Below are 21,039 nucleotides of genomic sequence, written 5' to 3'. Positions count from 1 at the left end.
ATTATTGTTTGAGATGTATGGTTTTTTTGTTGACTTGTACATGTGTATTTTTATTTAAACAGAACCATTGTGTATTTCAGGTATTTTTAATAACAAAAAAATCATTATTAGATTATTCAAAATGTCAGCGAACTTGATGATAAATTCTTATTGAAGTAATAGAGACCACCGTATTGAACAATACAATCAATATTTGCGTAGCGTAATTGCTTTTGCCTTCAAATTACTAAAGACTGCATGATTGCAAACAAAAACACCCTTCTAAAAAAACTAACCCCCCCCCCAAAAAAAACCAAAAAACTCGCCAAGTTGACTGTATTAAAAAGTTTAGAAATTACGGTATAATAACTCGGTATAAAATTGAATGAAAATATTTTGCTCATTAACTTTATGTTTTGCCACGATCATCTTTTATTCATATACGTACATGTAGTTATTACTAACATAAGGGAATATTGTGATTACATTTGATTGACGCTCATATCAATAACATTGGTCAATCAGACATTATAAAACAAAGATTATTTCAAATTACATATTCGATGTACATGCATAAACATAAAATTATAACATTTTGTAATAAAATGAATCATAGAAAACACAGAAATCGTAACCTTGATGTCTCTGCACCTATACTGAATACCCACAGTCGAGTATACAAGTATCAAGTAAAATCATTTTAAAATTTACAATAAAATTTATAAAACGTATTTACATGTTATGTTGATTGTATATGTACAGAAATGAAATTTTTCGTCTATCAAAATTGTGTGTCATTATCATTATATGGATTTTCCACGTTATTGTTTTTGCTCTCGTTGAGTAAAATATCTTCCTTTGAGTTAAAAGCACACTTTATGTCCTCCAAATTGCTCGTTCCAATGTTCTGCTTGCTCTGCTCAGAACCATCACGCGTCAAACGATGTCCGCATCGATCACAGAATGTATTTTCCGCCACATAGGTCGAATTATTGCAGTCACTCTCGCGTTCCTTTATATAATTATGTTTTTGTCTTTTCTTTTTCTTTCTCCTTGCGAAGTGTTGGCAATGTAGATGGAGCGTCCCTATGTCCAATAAGACAACCCCTCCGACCATTGACACGATTATCACAACAGCTACGACGCCGACGCTCGTGGCCGAGGGACGCGTGTCGATGACGCTTTGTTTTGACGCAAGGCGTTTCTTTTCGCGGATCTTTGTTCCCATTTCCACCAGTTCTCGCTGAATGACTTCGAACGTTGTTTCAGTGGTTGTTTGCGATTGTGTACTAGGGTCTGTTAGTTCTTCTAAGACGCATCCAAGGAATAAAAAAATAAACATATCATTTAATTTGTACCCCAATGGCCGTTTATTTACCTACACGTTTATTAATTGAGACTACTATGGAATACATGATTTGGTGCCTGTCATTTATCAAATTCTCAATATTAACCTATACATACACCTTTATTTTTTGCTGACAAATCAATCGATTGATGGGAAATTAGATAAATTTTAACTTTTTCACTTGTAATTTCAGGAAATTAGAATACGCGTACAATCATATCATACCTGTTGTCACTATTGTTGTTGGTAGTGCTTTCGTTGTTGTTGACAAAAGGAAGTCATCAATACCTTTCAAAATTTGCAAATTATAACATGAACTAAACTGAAAATTTATTTGATAAAGCATTAAACACAAAAAATTATGAAATATGTTTTCACAGTATTTACCAAAATAGCATTTTCTGTGATAATAATCCCAGCCTCGTACATCTTGTAGAAAATATTGACTTTCCGTCCACTTATTGACGTCACTGATTTGACAAACCTGATTTTCTGCATTATATTCAAACGAGCGACACGTGACTTGAGTTGACGAATTGCAAACGTGGTAACATTCTGAAAGGGTGGTGTTAGCCAAAACGAGTTTGTTATGAGCTACAATCACCGATGAAACTTCCTTCTGGTATCTGCAAATATCTGGGAGTGAAAAGAGAATGGTGTTATAAAAAAGGACCTAAAAGATACCTATTTTGATTAGAATCACAAAAAACTTGTATAACGTCATTGGAATTTACCTTCTCTAAACTGACAGATAAAAGGCTTAGCTTCGTAGCAGAATCCTTCATACCACCAGTAGGGAGATTTCAAAGCTACCGACGCACATTTCTGTGATGTGTCATATTGTTTTGGTTCATATTTCCAATGGCTTACATTGGGTTGATCTCCGTTTATCCAACTCCAATCCTTATTCTGTTCCCGCGAAAGTCCAATCCACAAAGTTTCTAAACTATAGATATCCATTCATTTGCTTTACTACATCATGAAAAGATTTCAAATTCGGTTGTAAAAATATGAAATACATGTACATGTATGTGCATTATATATTCATTTGGCTTGATGAGCAACATACTTGTCGGATGACGTAAGGTTTGCCTCTGGAATAATGGATTTGTCCTTCAAAACAATCAGACTTCCTCCTTTTGATTGACAAAACTCTTTGGCTCTTGGCCATGACAATAGATTGTCGTACTTCAAGATTCTCAGTGGTTGTGGTGCCTCTGACTTTACTGGATCAAATAAATCGACAAACTTGTTATGCTTTGAAATTTGAGAACATGAAAGATCATTAATATTTGATTGATTGACAATATCAGGAACAAGTCTCTACTTTCGGACTTTCTTAGAAGTACCTTTGCTTTTTGTGGTACTGGTTTCAATAGAAACAGTTGACGTCGTTGATGACGTAATAGGTCGGGAAGGTGTAGTCGTTGTGTACTCTTGCTGAAGCAAAGCTGAAATTAAAATAGGTTTTTTTTTGCAGACATATAGAATATCATAAACATTTATTTTACACAAAAATAATATAAATACCTGAAATACCTTAAATATCATTATTGGATTTCCTTTTGGAATATTAACTAAGTTTGCAAGTAAAGAGTCATTTATGGTCACTTATGGTCACTTATGGTATTTGTACACCATAAGATTTTTCTTGTAGAAACTTAAGTTTGCAAGTAAAAAGTGTCTTATAGTATTTGTAAACCATGACAATAGTATGGTAGTGCTATATACTTTTCGTTCAAATAGAAATGTTATATTAACAACTGGGTTATGTAGACATTCAGAGAGAAAAATATAGTACTTGTGGTAACAGACAGACCCTATTATAATCCTGTATACATGTAATTACATGAGATCAAGTCTTACCAGTAACGCAGGATTTATGGTAGTAATCCCAACTTGGGACGTTGAAGGCGAACTGGTTAGTTTCCCGCCACCTGTTGGTGTCTGACAGCTGGCAGTACTGACTGCCAGGGTTATACTCGAAGCTACGACACGTGATCTCGGTGACAGTCTCGCACAGGTCGTGACAGCGTTGCCACATGATCGCGGTTATCGTGATAACATTGTTACTTTGGATCATGGTTTGTTCGTATATCCTATACCGACACTGTCCTGCAAATAAGAATAATATATATTGTAATTTTCATCATTAGAACGAAGTTACGTGTGCATAAGCAAGTATTAATCTATTATTTAATGAGCATTCATTTATTACTGCGCATGCTTTACACTTACATCTGGTCGTGATGTTTTAATAAATTATTCCCTATACATTTTCGTTTGATGACGGAAGAAACGATAATCAACTGAGGAATGAATGTTTCACTTAAGGCTTATAATAACAAGAGTATGACCACTGTGTTATGATGAGCTGAGCATTCTCCATTTTACCCAATTATCATAAGTTATCATTCAACAAAGGTCGGAAAAGCAATTTTATGACTGCCACTCACGATTTATTTCTAAGCCGTCTTTGTGATATATTTATAATGTCACTTGATCCACTAATGTGACATATTTTCTATCTTTGGTTGTCATTTTTCCCTGTATACAGTGAAATATCCGCGCCTGTTTTATTTTCACCCCTTTCGCCCTTGTTACCAGCGTGCGATTTAAGACTGGTCGAATCCCAATGCCTAAAATGATCTCTCTTTAAACACAACTGTGTCTGGGCGAATTCAAGAGGGGGCAAATTACTCGGGGCAAACATAAGTCTGTATACTATATTATATCGTTACGGTATCGCGTCTAAAGCAATAAGATTTGTTTATTAACTTTCGTCATATATGGATGTCCTATAATAGTAGTAGATTTCCTCTGTATTGGAGATTACAGGTTTGGTTCTTCTTTCAATTAGTTTAAATGGATATACATCCTATCATATTAGATAGAAGAATAAAAAAAAAATGGAATGCTTTTCACAGATAGTCACTCTACCCATGAAGCAGCATTTGAGGGGAATTTCTAACGTGAATTTTTTTTTTTACCTTTTGATTAACGTCTTTTCGAGATCGAGGTCGATCGTACCATACACAATAAGACCAGTTAATTACTGCCAGGGGATCATGATAAGATCAATTAAAGACTGTCAAAAGATTCCCTTGCGTCAGTGATATATGGACCAGTGTGACGTAATACGATGTTTATGATGCTTTACCAATTGTCAAATTCTGACAGAAGTTTATCAGATACGGCCATGATTAAAAGGTGTGCTGAAAGATAGACATCATTAACCGTGTTTATAAATTTTCAAAAGAAGAAGAGTCCCTTTGACATAGGTGACATAGAAATCAATTAACGTATAACCAAAGTGCACTGATAATATGAAATATCAGTAAAAATATCTTTGATAGACCTGTTATTAAGGGCAAGCGTTCAATTTTTAACTCTTTGAACTATTTTGGATGAACTGTTATCACTGTGTCTAGATTTAGATTATTTTTTGCTTGGAATCAAGTGTTAAACATTCAGTATCAAACAACTGTTTCATCACTGTTCTCGGGTACCACTTGTCTTTACTTTCTACAAACTTGTCATAATAATGTTACGATTTACTTTTAGACTGCCTCAAAACCACTGTTCTTTAACATATGTTATTGTAACCAAATACCACAAAATGTTGTTATTTTATTATTGTCAATATCACCTTTTTGTGTTCCCACTTCAATCTTATCAAAAGAAGTTCAACAGGAACTTGTCAAGCTTGTTGATATAAAGATTAGTACGATGAAAGCAAAGACAGGCAATAAAGAACCTACTATAGATGAAAGCATGTGCTAGACTTTCACTGACAACCATTATAGCCTCCCATTAAAGCTGCGACGTTTGAAAATAATAGATTGGAAGACATGAAAAATATATTATTTTTTTTAGGGTTTTTTTCACCGTATTTACTGGGTTTTATTTCCACGAAATCTTAACCACACTAAAAATAATATTACGCATCGAATAAATTAAAATATGGTTTATTAATATTTGCCTAAACAGAAAGCGTTAAAAAATCTAGAGACACGGCGAAGTTATTTATCAGGCACGTAGCATCATTTTTTAAAGTAAAGGGGCCTGAAAAATTGGTGCATAAGTGAAGGGGTCAACCCCACCCCCACCTACCCCACAGTTGCTTCGTTGCCTTTAGTCGACAAAGTTGAACTATATATTACCTTTCTGATACTGACACATAAAAGGTAGCGCTTGTTGGCATGGAAACAAAGACATCGTTCTATTGGAATTTAGAGTTATGGTACTACAGTAAACCCAAGGTTGACCATTCGGATTTGTATCTTTTATGTTATTCCAGACCGTGATATTTCTGCAATTAAGAAAAATATGATAAACATTTTTTCATGTATTGGTAAGTTGATTCTTTTTTTAATTAAAAAAAAAAATGGGCAAAATTTGTATTTGAAAAAAAAACCCACCAATAATATCCTTAATACAAAGTCAGTAAGTAAAGTAACTTAATTTATAGTTGCGAAACTTTTCTTCGACAAATTGATATACATATGTATATTCTTTTAATACGGAAAGACCCTTCTATAGCTGTTAAACAGCGTCTCATAAATGTTATGCACTGCTATTATATAATTAAACAGGGTCAATAAACGAACGCAGCAAAGATATGAATAACAGGAAACGTTATAAAAAGGGTTCTTTATAAATCCGATACTTTAAATGAAAGAAAATGTTCCAAAAAGTGTATTATAGTATTCAAAAAGTCCTAAACGTTCACCTTGGGGAACAATTTGGAAAATCTTGGATTAACAAAAGTGCAAACATCTCAGAGTTTTGCTGCGAGCACTGGAATTACATAATACTTAGAAATGCGCAACATGAGTAATAAACTCATGGCTTTGTGTGTTTTTGTGTATTAACCAAAGTAAACGACTTCGTTTGCTTTTAATAACAGTCCCAGATAATAGTCCCATTATAAACAATGTTCAAATCAAAGCAAGGTTTTGCAGTCCGTAAACTTGCGTTTGCGTTTTTTTTTTCTTTACAAATTCAAACCAGAAATCATTCGCAGGAAAACGATTTACAGAGTAAACAAAATGTTGTATAAAAAGTTCTGTAAATGCTCACTTTAATTCAATTCACCATAAGATTACTTTCTAAATATTCTTTATCCTCGGATTATGCGAACTACATTTGCAAGTAAAATTTTGAGAAAGACTGGATAGATGTATTCCAACCTATTTCGATTTCAAGATCTTTATGATTTCATATTTCATTAAGAAAGTTCTTTCCAATTTTGCATTTGCTGCAAGACACTACATTAAACAAAGGACGATCAATACCAATTATTAAGAACAAGACATTGTAAATCCAGCGTGTTTGGTTCATAACAAAATGGGTGCCCTCACTTTATCGCCGGAAGTTCTTCCAAAATGTCCATAACAGTCGATACATCCGGAAACCGGGCCAGCATTCCATCTGTCTGTGCGCATGTCTGACTTGCATCATTCCAGTTTCGTCTTTCGCTGTAGTACACATAGGTCAAGGGAGTGAATTCCGTTTGACATGTAACTGAACACAAAACCGTATTTTATTATCGTGTATCTTTTTCTCCGGCTAAATGTACCCGAATTTAATTTCATTGTAGTAACAGGTTAAAGAATATTAATTGATATAATGAATATCGTATGCAGTTAAAAAATGAATCCAAGTGCAATTTTGTATTACGCTTTGCACTGCATTGATATTATCATCAATAAACTTCAAGTGCATTTCTGATTTGAATAGGTATCATGGTTGAATATTATAGTTTGAATAATTACTTTTTTTTTTTTACATTGAATGTCGCTTTATCTGCTATTTTTTTACTTGATAACAGTAACTTATCATAATGAAACATACTCACTCAAAACAAGGGCAGAGGACAAAATAGTCAAAAGCAGCATCATTTCTACGATAAAAGAATATTTAGGTTATCATCCAAATGTTATATTATTTTGATACAATGCTAGTATCTTCAGGCAGTATACACGATTTCAAAAATTCGCGCACTTGGGTTATTCCCCCTAACTATGACGTCAGACGAGTAATCTTGATAACTCGCCATGCTGCATCATTGCACAGTTTATAGACTCCTATGCTTGAACATATTTCATTAGTTTATTTGTGTGAGCTGTGCAGAGTCCGTTGTCAGTAAATATACAATGAAGCGCATTGAAGTGGTAAAAGTGTTCGTTTGAATGGAATATTCTAAACTGTGTATCGAACGTCAATTGTTACATAAGACACACCCATTTCTTTTGAAACGAGGAAAACAGTATTCGTCACAATGCTTTCGAAACCGCCCCTCTGCTGGAATTTCACACACGTACATTATACACTAAAAAAAACCCACAAACTTTCTTTCTTTCTATTCTTTCCAACTATGTTCAGAAGCAGTGATATTGTTCAAAATAAGAATATTTTTAGTAACAAATTTGTGTTTTGAACTTCCTGTTACATGTACTGTATTGCAAATAAAGAAAAGTTGTTTTTTTTTTTACAACATATATGCACATGTTTAATTAGTTTTTCGTTTTAGGGGGGTAAGCTAGGTTCTTCGTCTTCTTCGATCTTCTGCATTTGTTGCTGTGTTTGCAGATTGTTGAGTGGACTGGGATATGCGCGGGGCATGAAAAACATAAACGGAGAAAATATCGGGATTCAACTTGTGTCCACATTTCGGTCCGCAGCCCTGCTTGTGTTGTTTAGAAGATGAGCGCGGTTCCAAAAGCATTGTTACGAATACTGTTTTCCTCGTTATAAAAGAAATGGGCGTGTCTTATGTAACAATTGACATTCGATACAAAGTCTAGAATATTCCATTCAAACGAACATTTTTACCACTTCAATGCTCTTCATTGTACATGTACTAGCAGATCAATTTTGGGTATAAAGATGAAAATAATGAGATAGATTTGCAAGTGATGCCCTGATTCTCAAAAACCATCATATAATTGATAGCACTGGAGGAGTAATTTTGAAGTTTTATTTTCTATTCAGTTGTTTTATCCTTAGTTTTTTTTATCGTATATTCATCAACACATTATTTATTTATCTTTCATACTTAATCATTTATTTATTAGCTACTATTTCTATATTATTTATTCACTAACTGTATTTCTAAATTACATTTCTCCTTACCAAATGCATGTATCTGCTGATATTTTCCCTGTCCTCAAATCTACTAGCATGTCAGAAGGTTATTAACATTGAATAGCCCAAAGTTGTTTCCAATTTTTACACTGAAATCCAGAAAAACAAATGTTTCCTTTGTAATTGATCTTTTGTTATTCTCATATCCCCCCTCCAACGCTTTCCCCCTTTTCAGCGCTTTTCAGTCGCTTAAATTCAACATAGTTTGTACCAGATCCGTATATTATATGTTTATTTAGTTCTGTGGCCTTATTTTTGAAGTGAATGGTAAATTTGTTCATTTTAAAATGTATCGATTTATTTGGATAATTTGATAGTTTTAGGTCACAACATTTACAGTCCAATTATTTTGCTTGGTTAAGCAATTACATTTCACCGTCAAAACAGCAGCTGAAAAACGGACCAATTCGACGGAATCAAAAATATATCAACGATTATTTTAAATGACTGGTTTGCACTGTACATGCAGTGTCACAGATGTATGTTTTCAGATTTGTATCCAATTCAAGTTGTAATTTAAAATGTTTTTGTGATTTTGGCCATACATATAATTATGATTTATTTTTAATTACATGCACCTGCACAATATACACGTACCATCAACTTTTTTTTTTTTGTTCTTTGATTTGCACCTGTAGCATCGTGATGCTGTCATCCATTGTTTAATTGTCTGAGAGATTGAAAGTCAAGTGGGAAGTGTCAACATTTTTTTGTGAAGAAAATCTAATTGTTTAGACGTAAGTGTATTCTAATAACAATTCACGAAGTTGGAAGCATATTCTGTGATTCGCCCACAAATGACATAAAATTTAAATTTTGTACCTAAGGATAAGCAAAAAAGGAAATTGTCTTTTCAATATTCAAGATTACACGGACCCAAGGGAACCTCCGACACATTTTTTTAGCATAGAGAATATTTTTTTCTATAATTTGTAAAAGTGCGAGAGTGTGTAGCAAATTTTTCAAAAGGAATGTCAATTGATTTTTTGTACGTAGAAAGAAAAAATTAGAGGAAAATAGCTAGCTCTACTTTTAATAATATATCATGGACGTCTTTTTGAATGTTAAGATAAAAAATAACAATATTAAGAGTTTATTTGTTAGGCAATAAATAGAAAAGTACTCCAGCAAAAAAAAAGTCTTAATCATAATTTAAAAATAAACACTTTTTATTTATTCTACAACCTACGTACATGAAGCGTTTTAAAGCTCAATAGTTGCTCTGCATTATTTGTTCTGAAAGTTGAACATTCGTTCCAAAATTACTTGGAAAATGTTTTTATTTTTAGATCAACCCTACAATTATCAATTTTATCCACATATCGTAAAATATCAATAGAAATAATGATAGACTGTGCTTCTGACACAGGCTAAAAACTCTGGTTAATATGTAAATGATATCTCCCTTACTGAGTTTAATATCACTCGCAACAGGAAAGCGTTGAAGGGTTTTTCTTCACCCTCGGCCAGTTTTGTTTCCTGCAACGTAAGTAAATATGGGACTATTACATCAAACGTGTTATTAGTTAGACCAGAAATCGTATCTTTTTGTTTAATACAGAAGATACAAAGATACATTTTCTTTTGTACTCAGCCTGCGGTAGACATGAATTTTTTAAAATGACGTAAATTGCCCATACATTAATTTTAGAGCGTTGCTTGTATTGAATTTTTCAAGATGCATTTAGTACTTTAAAAATGTTTTTACTGCTTCTGGCTGCTAATCGGTATTCAGCTATAGAAGTTTGCATGAAAGAACACCGTTTCTTTGAATCTGAACAGTTAGTTTCTCAGATCTGAATTTTCAAATGTACAATCAAACATTTCTGGTGAACAAATTGTTATCATAGCAGTCAATAAACTTACCCAAGAAAAATATACGCACTTCTCCTTTGAAATACAATCAATGCAGATCTTATTTGCTTAATCCTGAATTTATTATATTTTGCTATGAAGGACACGGAATATAAATTTTAGACATTAATGAATGATAATATCATAATTGCTTGCAATTTATTCCTGTACGTACATATTCATATACATCTGTATATCTACAAATATTTACGAGCAATAAATACGTTTTCATATGCCACACATGCATATCCGTGTGCATGGGTGACATTAAATACTGTAGTTACATATATATACAATTAATGTCAATATTGTTTACAGTCGCAAATTACATTCTGTAATGATAACTTGTGGACATGATTCCAGCTCTTATACTTCCGAAGAAATAAGTGAAAATAAAAGACCGTTATGTATTTTTATCAACGTGGTGATTTTAAAGTAAAACAGTACATAAAGATCTTAAAAACTCTTTAGCTACTGTTTACATAACATGAAGTAATTTAACGACATTGAAATTAACCTACAAAGATTCTAACGACAAATGTACTCACCTTCTCTGACCAAGCATGCAGAAGTAAGTGAGGAAACCTCCACTGCTTGTTATTACCTGCCCTGTATTGATCCGCACCGGCGAGCGCAAAATCACTTCGCTCATAGTCCTATTGACAACTTAATCTTCCGCGTCCCGCCGGAATCTTTGATCTTCTGATAACTCTAGTAGGATTAATTAATCAACAGCAATTTAAAATTAATCATCTCTGAAAAGAGTTGATAAAAGATATTAAGAAGATAAATCTATTTTTATTTTTTTGGTTCTTTACCTTGAATGTTAAGTTTTCCGTGACCGAGAGTTATACAATTTTTTGTTTGATTTAGGGTGAAATTTCTTATGTTCAGCGTTAAAACAAATTGTGGTGTGCTGTTGCTATTGTGGTGGTAATGATAATTTTAGCATTATAAAGATTTATAACATAGTATCTGTGCAAGCTCCTCGAATTTCAATTAATTAATATTTTCAAAATCGATTAATTAATCTTCGCTAATTATATAGTTTCCCAATTACGCAGACAGGATCTATCAATTACAATTTTCGTAATAATCATATTAAAACTGTTTCTTTTCTCTACAATTTGATGTGAATAAATGGGGAAAGGGGGTAATATTAAAGTGTATGGAAACTTTTTTTTTTTTAATCTGTTTCCCTTGTATTAAATTGATGTTTGTATGTAACTATGTAAGTTTTTATGGAACTATTTACATGAATTTTTATTCTTTATAATGCTGTATTGTGTCGATATTTTCAATGAAGGTGGATTCAAATACATTTTCCTTTTTTTGGACATATATACTGTATTGTGTCGATTTTTTCGTGTGAGGGTGGATGTAACGATGTTCTTTTTATTGAGAGGGTAAGGGGGGGGGGGGGGGTAGGAATAACGCTCTGTTTGATCTGTTCAGAGTTTTTTTTTGTTGGGGGAGGGGGTTGGTGTTTTATTATCGTCGTTGTTTTGTTCTCGTCGCTGCTGCTAGTGTCAATGATATACGAGGAGAGCATTCAATTGGTTTCACTATTAAGTACATACATGATGATGTACATGTAAATACCTGAGTAATAAATACTTTAAAACACAGAAAAAATCTAATATCTATTTAAATGCACTGTAAGGGATGTTTTGAGCAGTTTATGTAAAGCTTTTCATATTTACCAAATTGAAAAAAACTAAAAATTAATGTCTGTGAAAAATAGGGCATAAATAATTCAAATGCCAACTAATTGCCAATTTTCCATCAATGTGGTTGTAATCAGCATTGCCTAATGCTTCTATTTTCCCCGCATCTAAACATAGTTGATATGGTCAGAATGACAGGTATAATGAAATTTAATACTTATAATTGATGCAGTGCATTAAAGGGTTGTTTTCGTTAATTCAGCATTACAGCGTTGCCTTCATTGATAAATGGACGCGTCGGGTCGCCCGGGGTCCGCAGACATTGGTGACATAGAAAACTGTTTGGCGGTCTTTTCTGTCTGGCAAAGCAGATTCATTTTAGGTTAAATGCGTCCACGGGACAAACAGAACAAAAACATTTTCCGGACAGGTCGTATGTCGTGCCAGTAAAATTCTTAGACCACATCTAATCGGCCCTTATTTATTTCGATCATCGTGTTTTTGCTTAAAGATAGATACGGGTAAGTGTCGGCCAGAGAGTAATCATTATGCTGAAATATGACATATATAGGTCATTCTTTAGCAAAACAATAAATTTTAGTCCGAGTATTTATATATAAAAGTATACGTAAACGGAGAAAAAGAGAAAACAAGAAACAAAGGTTGGAATACCTTGTTAAAAAATTTGATTTAAGAAAAAAAAACTCGCTGTCATATTGGACAAAACACATACATGTACCACAGGTTGAACACTTTATCACTTAATTATGATTCAAAGAGTTAAGGGGATATGAGGGTAATTTTTTTTAGCTTAATCTAGTATATAAGTTTGATGATAGTAAAAAAAAAAGGTATAATAAGATTTTAATAGGGTACGTTTCGTTTCACCAATATCAAGTTTCTATCACTCTTTTGATATTGTGAATACATATGGGTCAAATATTAATAACAAATCACACAGGAAAATAAGGGGGCAGGTTGGTCATCAAATTGCTCATCAGATCTGCTTTTAACTTTGACGTATGATATTTTCGGTCATGAACTAGCATTTAGGAGAGAAAAAATTCAAATAATTAAGCTTTAAAGTTTTAATCATTTTTCCTGAATTTTTAAACAGAGTTCTCCTTCATAAGAAAAATGGCCATCACTCCTTCTTAAGCTTATCGATTTCTGTGTTATTCATTACGATACTGACCATTCTCTTTACTCTGTTTGTACCTTTTTATCATAGTTTGATCTTTCTTTGATTACAATAAGTATATATGTACTGTAGTCTCTTTATTATCATTTGTTTGGTTTCCTTTTCTATCAATTTTATATTCATTATTAGTATAAAAAAAATCATTTGATTTATGTAAATATGTTAGATTTTTGCAGTCGCTAATGTTATATTGTCATGCAAAAAACATGTACTATACCGTTGATTTATTATGCTTTACGCACAAAAGCTGCATTTTCAGTGAATTTTTTCCAGAGATTTACTTGCCCATGGGTGCAAAGTGAACAATAAATCATAAAATGCACTTTTATTGACGTATTCAAGAAGAAAATATCAAATTGAGTCTTCTTGTAGCTTGAATCGTTCTTTTCAATTTTACTCTTCTAGTTTGAAATTAATGAAATATGATTTTGCTTGTTACTGTTTTTTGATAGTCATTCTGTCTGTTAAAGTAAAAAAAAATTACATACATATATTTATTTCATTGGTCAATCATCAATCCTTACCAGTGAAAGAAATGTTTTGCACGTAGACTTATAGATTGCTTTTTTTTTCATTTATAAAGACAATGAACTTATATTTACAGCCATTGTAAAATATAATGAAATCTTACACATGTAGAACAAAAAAAGGTGTTAGAAAATTTGCATTCCGATTCCATGAGGGGAAATTTTTTTATCCTCGTTTTTCATGGTATTGCTAATTACAATTTATCCAGAGAATCCAATTTCTTTTTTTCTCGTTATAGAATTTACCAAGTGTGAAATAAAAAGGCAATGATGTTCAATTAATATTATCAACGGATGAGTGTTTCAGAATTAACTTTCATTATTTATCTGTTCTCGATACAGATCTTCTTCGTCCAAGTCCTATGGTTGTTTCTCTTGTCCCCGAAAAGCTCTAACATTATGGAGGGCATTTCATCTTGTCTGGAAAGCTTGTTCGTCAGAAGAACTACAATTCTTTGTCTAATTTTCTATACAAACACACTGGACAATATTTTACTTACATCAGTTGGTAAGTCAAGTGCAATAATATCTTTTTTGAACATATATAACTTACCTTATGTATTTCTTGTTGTTATTTTTTTTTATTGTTTAACTGTGATGAAGTAAACTTCTGTATACAAGGTTATTTTCGCCTCGTGTTATTTTCGTCCTCCTTGATTTGCAAACGGTTTCTCCCCTTCTTGAACTCGCCTAGACATAGTTGTGAGTAAAGAGAGATACGTTAAGACATTAGTATACGCCCAGTTTAAAATTCGCCCATTGACAACGAGGGCAAAAGTAGCGAAAGTAAAACGGGGGCGAATATTTCCCTGTTTACAGTACTTCACTTAATATGTCAATTTATCATTATATTAATTTGTTAGGATTATCTATGAATTTTAAGTCAGTTTTACATACAGTCATATGATCACAATTTTTCATTTCATAGTTCCAATCATTCCCGAGGTGTTAATGGAACTCGACAGAATTGACGACCCGGACAAAAACGGAAACGAGAGCATTAGGCCTAATTTAGCGATCACGGACAAAAATATATCAAATTCTCTCAGTTTCACCAAACAGTTGCTGCAGGAATCGTACAAAGCCCTGGACGAGAACAGTCAGGTCGGATTGCTTCTTTCCTCCAAAGCATTAGTACAAATCCTGGCAAATCCCTGTGTAGGATGTCTTTCTGAAAGGTATCGCTGTAGGAAAGGTGATTGTATAATGATATATTGTGTTAAACTTGACGTCTTAGTTTACAGTTGCCGTAAGGAGCAATGAGTAATGAATGATAAATCGGTAAAAACAAAGTTAATCCTTGTCACAAATTATATAGCAAAATTAATAGATATGATAAAATTACAAAAACATTACTTAAATTTGTATGTTTATGTTGTCTTGCATGTATCTTTTTACAAGTATTGAATTGATATGATATTATAATATATTTACAGCTTTTTATGTATGCTTACAATGCATTAACATAACACTCGTTTCGTATTTATAGATTCATCAACGCATTACAATTATATTTTAAGAACACCTCAAATTTAAGAACTTGGCTGCCTAGTACCGTTTGATAAAGTATATGATGTGTATTCCGGTTTAAAGGTGAATGATATTTTTTGATATTCAAAAAGGTTCGTGTTTTGTGATCTAGGTATGGATACCATATTTTGCTTACTGTAGGAACAGTCTTACTCCTGATATCATCTCTCGGTGAGTCTACTTACTAATCAACCATGTTTAACAGCTATTTAATATCAAATGAACGATAAAAGCAAACGAACAAAAGCTTCAACATAGAATTTCGAAAGACTTTTAATGATATAACAGTTTTGCTTCCTGCTATTACTAGTCTACGCATGCGCAGGAAGCTTTGTGTCTTTCCTGGCAGGACGATTGGTTCACGGTATCGCGTCAGCCTTTACCTCTATAGCTGCTTTGAGTATCCTGGCTGAACTCTACTCGAGTGACCTTGAAAGGAGCAAGGTTATGGGTGTGGCAATGGGAGGGGTTGCATTTGGAGTTGTAGGTAAACCGTTCATAAATAAATTTTTGAAAACAGTAATTATTATGCTAGGCATGCACAACTCGACATTTTATTAAAAATGATCGACAATCAAAAATTACGTTACAACATTCTGTGCACTTTGTGTAATCCAAGGATAAATGGCTTATCTGTTGAATACTATTATGTAAAACAAAATTTCTCTTTATATTTGATTTAAGCAACTGACGCTGGTTTATTTTGTAGTTGGCTACCCTTTTGGGGGTTTTTTGTACGACTACTGTGGCCAATCGTCTCCTTTCCTTATTTTGTCCCTCTTTGTCATTATTGACATCGGTATGGATTTATTCTTCATATAAAATTGAAAACTAGTTCAAAGTATTCAATGGATTGCCTCTTTCCAATTATGCTTTTCCTGTCTAACGTCTTTTAAAATAGTTTTTCAGGGTTGCATTATCTGCAGATCACGTGGGATAACGGTAAGTAGTCGTCTGCTGTAATATAAAATCATTTTTAAAAATCACTTGTCATTTTACAGAGATAACGTAATATCAAAATATTCTAATTTTTTTTCGCACCCTAGATTCCTGGCAAATACTTGCAATCTTCCATCTTGACACTTCTGAAAGATCCCTTTATCCTGATCACGGCGGGTAGGTCAACCTCAAACCCTCCATCACGTGTAATTAGCCACCAAAGACAGCCAAGCAAAAGTTTTATATCTTGATCATGAACTACGGAACTTCCATTTCTATTGGAGTAATTGATTCGGTTCTGCGGGGTATCTGTTTTATATTTTCATCGATATCTGAGCGATTAAACGACTTTGATGTCATTATCTTTTGAACAGGAATAATCATGTTTACAACCATGGCGATGTCGACCTTGGAGCCGACGATACCAATCTGGATCATCGATACCATGAAAGCACCAAAATGGCAACTAGGTACATACCCTGAAATGATCTACAAATATTATGAAATACGTGCAGCGCTACCTTTTCTTGCGCCTGTTGCTATGAGATTACTTTTAAAATAAGCTGTGTCAATCATTCTGAATGAATGTGTAATTGACGCCCTGAAAGTTTACTACGAACAGTTACTTTTTTTTGTAAAAAAGCGCACAAGTTTGTGAGAGGGATATGACCAAAAAGGCTTCTTTTTTTCTTCAGTTTCCCAAACATAATGAGAACAACGAATTGCACGTCAGCTAATATTGACCGAATATTAGAAATATCAACTAGCATACATGTACCTACTGTCCAGATTAATGGCAGGACTAAAGGCAAACTTCGACATGGAAAGAAAAATTCACAATGTTATAATAATTGTCAAAGAACGTATTGAAAATCAATAAGACATACAGTTTCTCATTATGTGAAAATGTAGTAAAATTTGTTTGATTGTTTCGCTTTGTTAACCCTCGGCGTTAAATTCTTAATTAGGTCTATCCAACAAGACATAGTCCGTAAATAAACACATTTGACATTTATTATGAGTATGTTTTAGATATTTAACGATAATTGTTTTTTTAACACAGTTGTTTGAGTTAAGATATACATTAATTTATAAATAGATATTGATCATAATCATATCTTAGTTTATGCATTTTATGTATAAACAACGTAATTATAGCTAGATGATTTAACTTAGTTAGAATACAACTTATTATTCCTTATCAATGGCTGATCTAAACTTTACACCAATAATTTTTTTTTACACCTCTGTGTTTTAACTTACTGAAAGCTGTACTTGCCGTCATAACTGTCATAACAGGCATAACTGTCAACATAGAGATTCTTAACAATTAAAAACATCACTTAATGAATTCAAATATTTAACGTCTGCTGAAAAAAGTTGCATACATGTCATATGTTCTAAAAATGGTTCTCCTTTTACTTTCGTTTACAGGTTTAGTGTTCATGCCAGACAGCATTGGTTACTTCATAGGAACCAATTTCTTCGGAGCGGTAGCCAAACAAATAGGAAGGTGATTCAGAACTAGAATTGGGCAACTGAAATACTATCTAATGTCAAAATTAATACAAAATCAAGGGAACGTTATAATTATTAATGTATACAATCATCCTGAATATATATTAGAAGAAATTAATCAGGTGACGATAGTTAACTATCATATTCAAACACAATAAATACAGTTTACATGCATCTCCCTAGAGTAAAATTCACTTGTTTTATGCTAAATTGCTGTATTGATTTCATTCCACATAATATACACCTGTAAACTCACCAAACTCTTACTTGGAAGTAGATACGTGTACTATAGAAAGGCACAACCACTCAGCACATTTAGATACTCGTAAAGAAGCTTTAAATTATCAGTGAAATATTTCATGTCATTTCAGAAAATGTTATTTTTACACTCAGATTGGGTATTTAAATTATAAGTTTTAACTGTTAGTACTCGGTATTCTATTATTCCAGATGGATATGCTCTTTATCCTGTATGCTGCTACTGGGATTTTGTCTAATTTGTGTAAGTTAACCTTTTATGAAGAAAAGTACAAGGGTTTTTAAGTGTAGTATATACAAAATATACATGTATATACATATCGGCTTCCGTTACTTACGGGTATCCGTTAATAGAAGTCCCACCAGTTTAATTCATATCAAAATGTTTCATGAATCTACAGTTTACATTGTACATTACATTGGTATGTAATATTCAGTGTAACTCCTACAGCGATATCTTTATCAATACTCAATCTAAGAATGCATATTCTCTAAATCATATCAAACAGAAAACCGATTGGTTTGTGTTTTTCTTGATTCAGATACCATTTTCAACATCAGTGACCCAGCTAATGCTTCCACACTTTGGAATTGGACTTGGATTAGGTAAGGAGAGAGAGAGAGAGAGAGAGAGAGAGAGAGAGAGAGAGAGAGAGAGAGAGAGAGAGAGAGAGAGAGAGATTTTATGGAGGTTCTATGCATTCTCAATCCCTCCATATTAGGGTATTAAAACCATAATCCAACTAATAACATTTTTAAAGTATGACCTTTTTGATAATGCTGTGAAAGTTTTTGATTTCTCCTTTAATTTGTAAGGATTACAATTTCAATGGAAAATCTAATACAGCATAAGTACACTGTGATAGAATTTTGCAATGAAGTACAAACATAGGATTTGTGATGTATTGAGAAATTGTTTTCATCGTGGCGTTATATTGAATTTCCACTAAATCCAGTTTTAATCGCTATGACTTGTAGAATTGAAACTGCGGTAATGCATTCAACTTCCATACTTTCCATCAATTTCAGGTATAGTAGATGCGGCTTTGATGCCTCTGCTAGCTTTATTGGTGGATACACGGCAAATGGCTTCCTATGGAACAGTCTACGCTGTCGCTCAGTTGTCGGTCTGCCTTGCATATGGATTAGGTTGCCCTTTTTTCCAGAAAAGTTCATTTTTTACTCCTCTTCACAGTTGCTTGACGTTTTAAAATATTCCTTTCAATTATAAGATTATCGCATGTACTGTTATTTTTTTAATGTCAGGCGCCTATAACTATCTCAAAATTATCATGAATTACAGTTTAAAATATGCAAAAAATTGGTTTTGATTTCCTCCCTTTTTGTTATTAAAGGGCCGCTCCTTGGTGGACAAGTTGTAAAAAGGTTTGGATTTCCAAGGTGATTATACATGTATATATATACATGCTAAACTTTTCAATTTTACAATATCACATCAATTCTATGTTGTTAGGATCCCGATAATATACATGTATATATAAGAGAAGGTAGCATATCTTTCGAAACTACAGTTTCAGTACTTTATAAAATAAAAGTGTAGTTAGTAATTTCATACAATACATGTATGCATTAGATATTTAAATTTATTTTTCTTTTCACCAACCCCTTCTTTAACAGTTCTTTATTGCACTTCGTAAACCCCTGCACCTAAATATCTATAGATGTTAGAATCGATTTTAAATTTTGTTTTCAGCCTAATGTGGTCACTTGGTGGACTATTAATTCTAACAAGTCCGTGTGCCATTGTTCTACGCTCTGTCAAAACCAAAGAGGAATGTATGGTAAGCATAATGAACAAGGATGTCAAGGATTGTCCAAAATTCAGATACTTTTCACCATTTATGACATTTAAAATGACTACATGTAATAGTTATATATAAAAGTATTTCAAAACGGTTCTGTAATCAAGTGTTAGACATCGGTTGTTTTCAAGACCGTTGCGTCTAAGAAGCCTAGCTTTGTTAAACGAAACGCTTGTTTCACCGATAAATTGATTTAAAGTTGGAAGCATGCCTTGAAAGACATCTTACGTCGTTTGCTAATTTTTAAGCGGAAATAAGCATGTTGAAATTACAATCAGACAAAGGAGGAAAATATTGCCAAGTAATTAAAATACTACATTCAGTGCGCATTGGTAGCTGCGTTAACTATCTGGAATATTAATCTTGGCACTTTAAATTGAGACTTTGATTTTTCTACAAAAGCTTCTAGGCTAGAGTATCGTTCAAGATCGTCATAACTAGGTAGGGTACTTATGGCCGCTCCGAATCTGATCATAAACGATGTCGTGCGTTGTTCCACGTAAGAAAATCTGCAGAAATATGATACGCGGATCTAAGGGGATGAATCTTATAAATTTCACATGATTTTTTTAAAAATTATACCAAAAATAGGGTTCAGACTCCCTCCACCCGGCAAACAAAATTATACTTTGAAATCCCCCACGGAAAAAAAATCTGTATCCACACTTGAATTTTATCCTCTAAAACCAACTGTTATACACATGTCAAATAGTTTGAATGTTACATGCCAGAACTTGAAATCAGTAATATAATATATATTTAAATTTTTTTTCAGTTGTACCCCAATTTTTTTGGGGTGAATATTAATGGATATAAATAGGATATTCATGAATTATTTGTATCTGCTTTAACAGTCATTGATACTGGATTCAGAGGACGAGGCGCTGGTAAAGGAAGACACACCACAATACAAGAGGCTCTATACGGACGACTAATGGCGGGAAATTCAAATTATTTTCCATATACTTATTCAAATTATGTAAATGATAAGCACATATGTCAAGGTCTATTACTCAAGGCTGTATGAAATTTAAAAAAAAATTAAAAAGTGATTTGGTTCATTTCAAAGATTTTCCAAAAAATGTGTACTGTTTCGTAAACACTTGGAAGCATATTTTAACTACCCTTATTAGTTTTTAAGATAATAAAGCCATATTAATTTGATTTCTGATATTCTTTAATATTAGTTTTTTTCACTCAAATGTTTTTTTTTTGTAATTTACACTTTTATGTACCTGTAGACATA

General features: G+C 32.9%; 2 protein-coding genes across 3 annotated transcripts; one reads left to right on the top strand and one right to left on the bottom strand.

The window, feature by feature from the left end:
* Window positions 1-2: 2 nt before the first annotated feature.
* LOC128179295 (uncharacterized) lies at window positions 3-10,910 on the bottom strand. 2 transcript variants are annotated; one of them, XM_052846683.1, is made up of 12 exons: window positions 10,879-10,910; window positions 9,887-9,955; window positions 7,188-7,232; window positions 6,691-6,853; window positions 5,491-5,639; window positions 3,194-3,442; window positions 2,677-2,778; window positions 2,397-2,553; window positions 2,062-2,273; window positions 1,715-1,963; window positions 1,553-1,615; window positions 3-1,284 (listed from the first exon to the last, which is right to left on the bottom strand). In XM_052846683.1, the coding sequence occupies exons 3-12, from the start codon at window positions 7,228-7,230 to the stop codon at window positions 761-763; spliced, it is 1,911 nt and encodes a 636-aa protein (XP_052702643.1). In that variant the 5' UTR covers window positions 7,231-7,232; window positions 9,887-9,955; window positions 10,879-10,910; the 3' UTR covers window positions 3-760. The 2 variants fall into 2 exon arrangements, with proteins under 2 accessions (XP_052702643.1, XP_052702642.1); XM_052846682.1 differs by having other exon boundaries at window positions 4-1,287; window positions 10,879-10,909.
* Window positions 10,911-14,019: 3,109 nt separating this feature from the next.
* On the top strand, window positions 14,020-20,942 carry LOC128181775 (synaptic vesicular amine transporter-like). The gene is made up of 15 exons (XM_052850294.1): window positions 14,020-14,233; window positions 14,654-14,903; window positions 15,368-15,426; window positions 15,566-15,742; window positions 15,965-16,054; window positions 16,157-16,197; window positions 16,302-16,371; window positions 16,569-16,664; window positions 17,629-17,707; window positions 18,163-18,214; window positions 18,513-18,576; window positions 19,000-19,119; window positions 19,326-19,371; window positions 19,685-19,772; window positions 20,648-20,942. The coding sequence occupies exons 1-15, from the start codon at window positions 14,020-14,022 to the stop codon at window positions 20,726-20,728; spliced, it is 1,527 nt and encodes a 508-aa protein (XP_052706254.1). The 3' UTR covers window positions 20,729-20,942.
* Window positions 20,943-21,039: the final 97 nt, after the last annotated feature.

Source organism: Crassostrea angulata, chromosome 4 (assembly GCF_025612915.1).
Source record: "Crassostrea angulata isolate pt1a10 chromosome 4, ASM2561291v2, whole genome shotgun sequence".
NCBI lineage: Eukaryota > Metazoa > Mollusca > Bivalvia > Ostreida > Ostreidae > Magallana > Magallana angulata.
This window is presented reverse-complemented; position numbering and strand designations above follow the sequence as displayed.

Coding starts and splice junctions, on each gene's coding strand:
- LOC128179295 (XM_052846682.1), bottom strand. CDS start 7,230: ATGATGCTGCTTTTGACTATTTTGTCCTCTGCCCTTGTTTTGA. Junction 6,854..7,187: donor GTCCTCTGCCCTTGTTTTGA/GTGAGTATGTTT, acceptor TTTTGTGTTCAG/TTACATGTCAAACGGAATTC. Junction 1,288..1,552: donor AACAACAATAGTGACAACAG/GTATGATATGAT, acceptor GATGCGTCTTAG/AAGAACTAACAGACCCTAGT.
- LOC128181775 (XM_052850294.1), top strand. CDS start 14,020: ATGAGTGTTTCAGAATTAACTTTCATTATTTATCTGTTCTCGATACAG. Junction 14,234..14,653: donor TATTTTACTTACATCAGTTG/GTAAGTCAAGTG, acceptor TTCATTTCATAG/TTCCAATCATTCCCGAGGTG. Junction 18,215..18,512: donor TGGGATTTTGTCTAATTTGT/GTAAGTTAACCT, acceptor TTCTTGATTCAG/ATACCATTTTCAACATCAGT.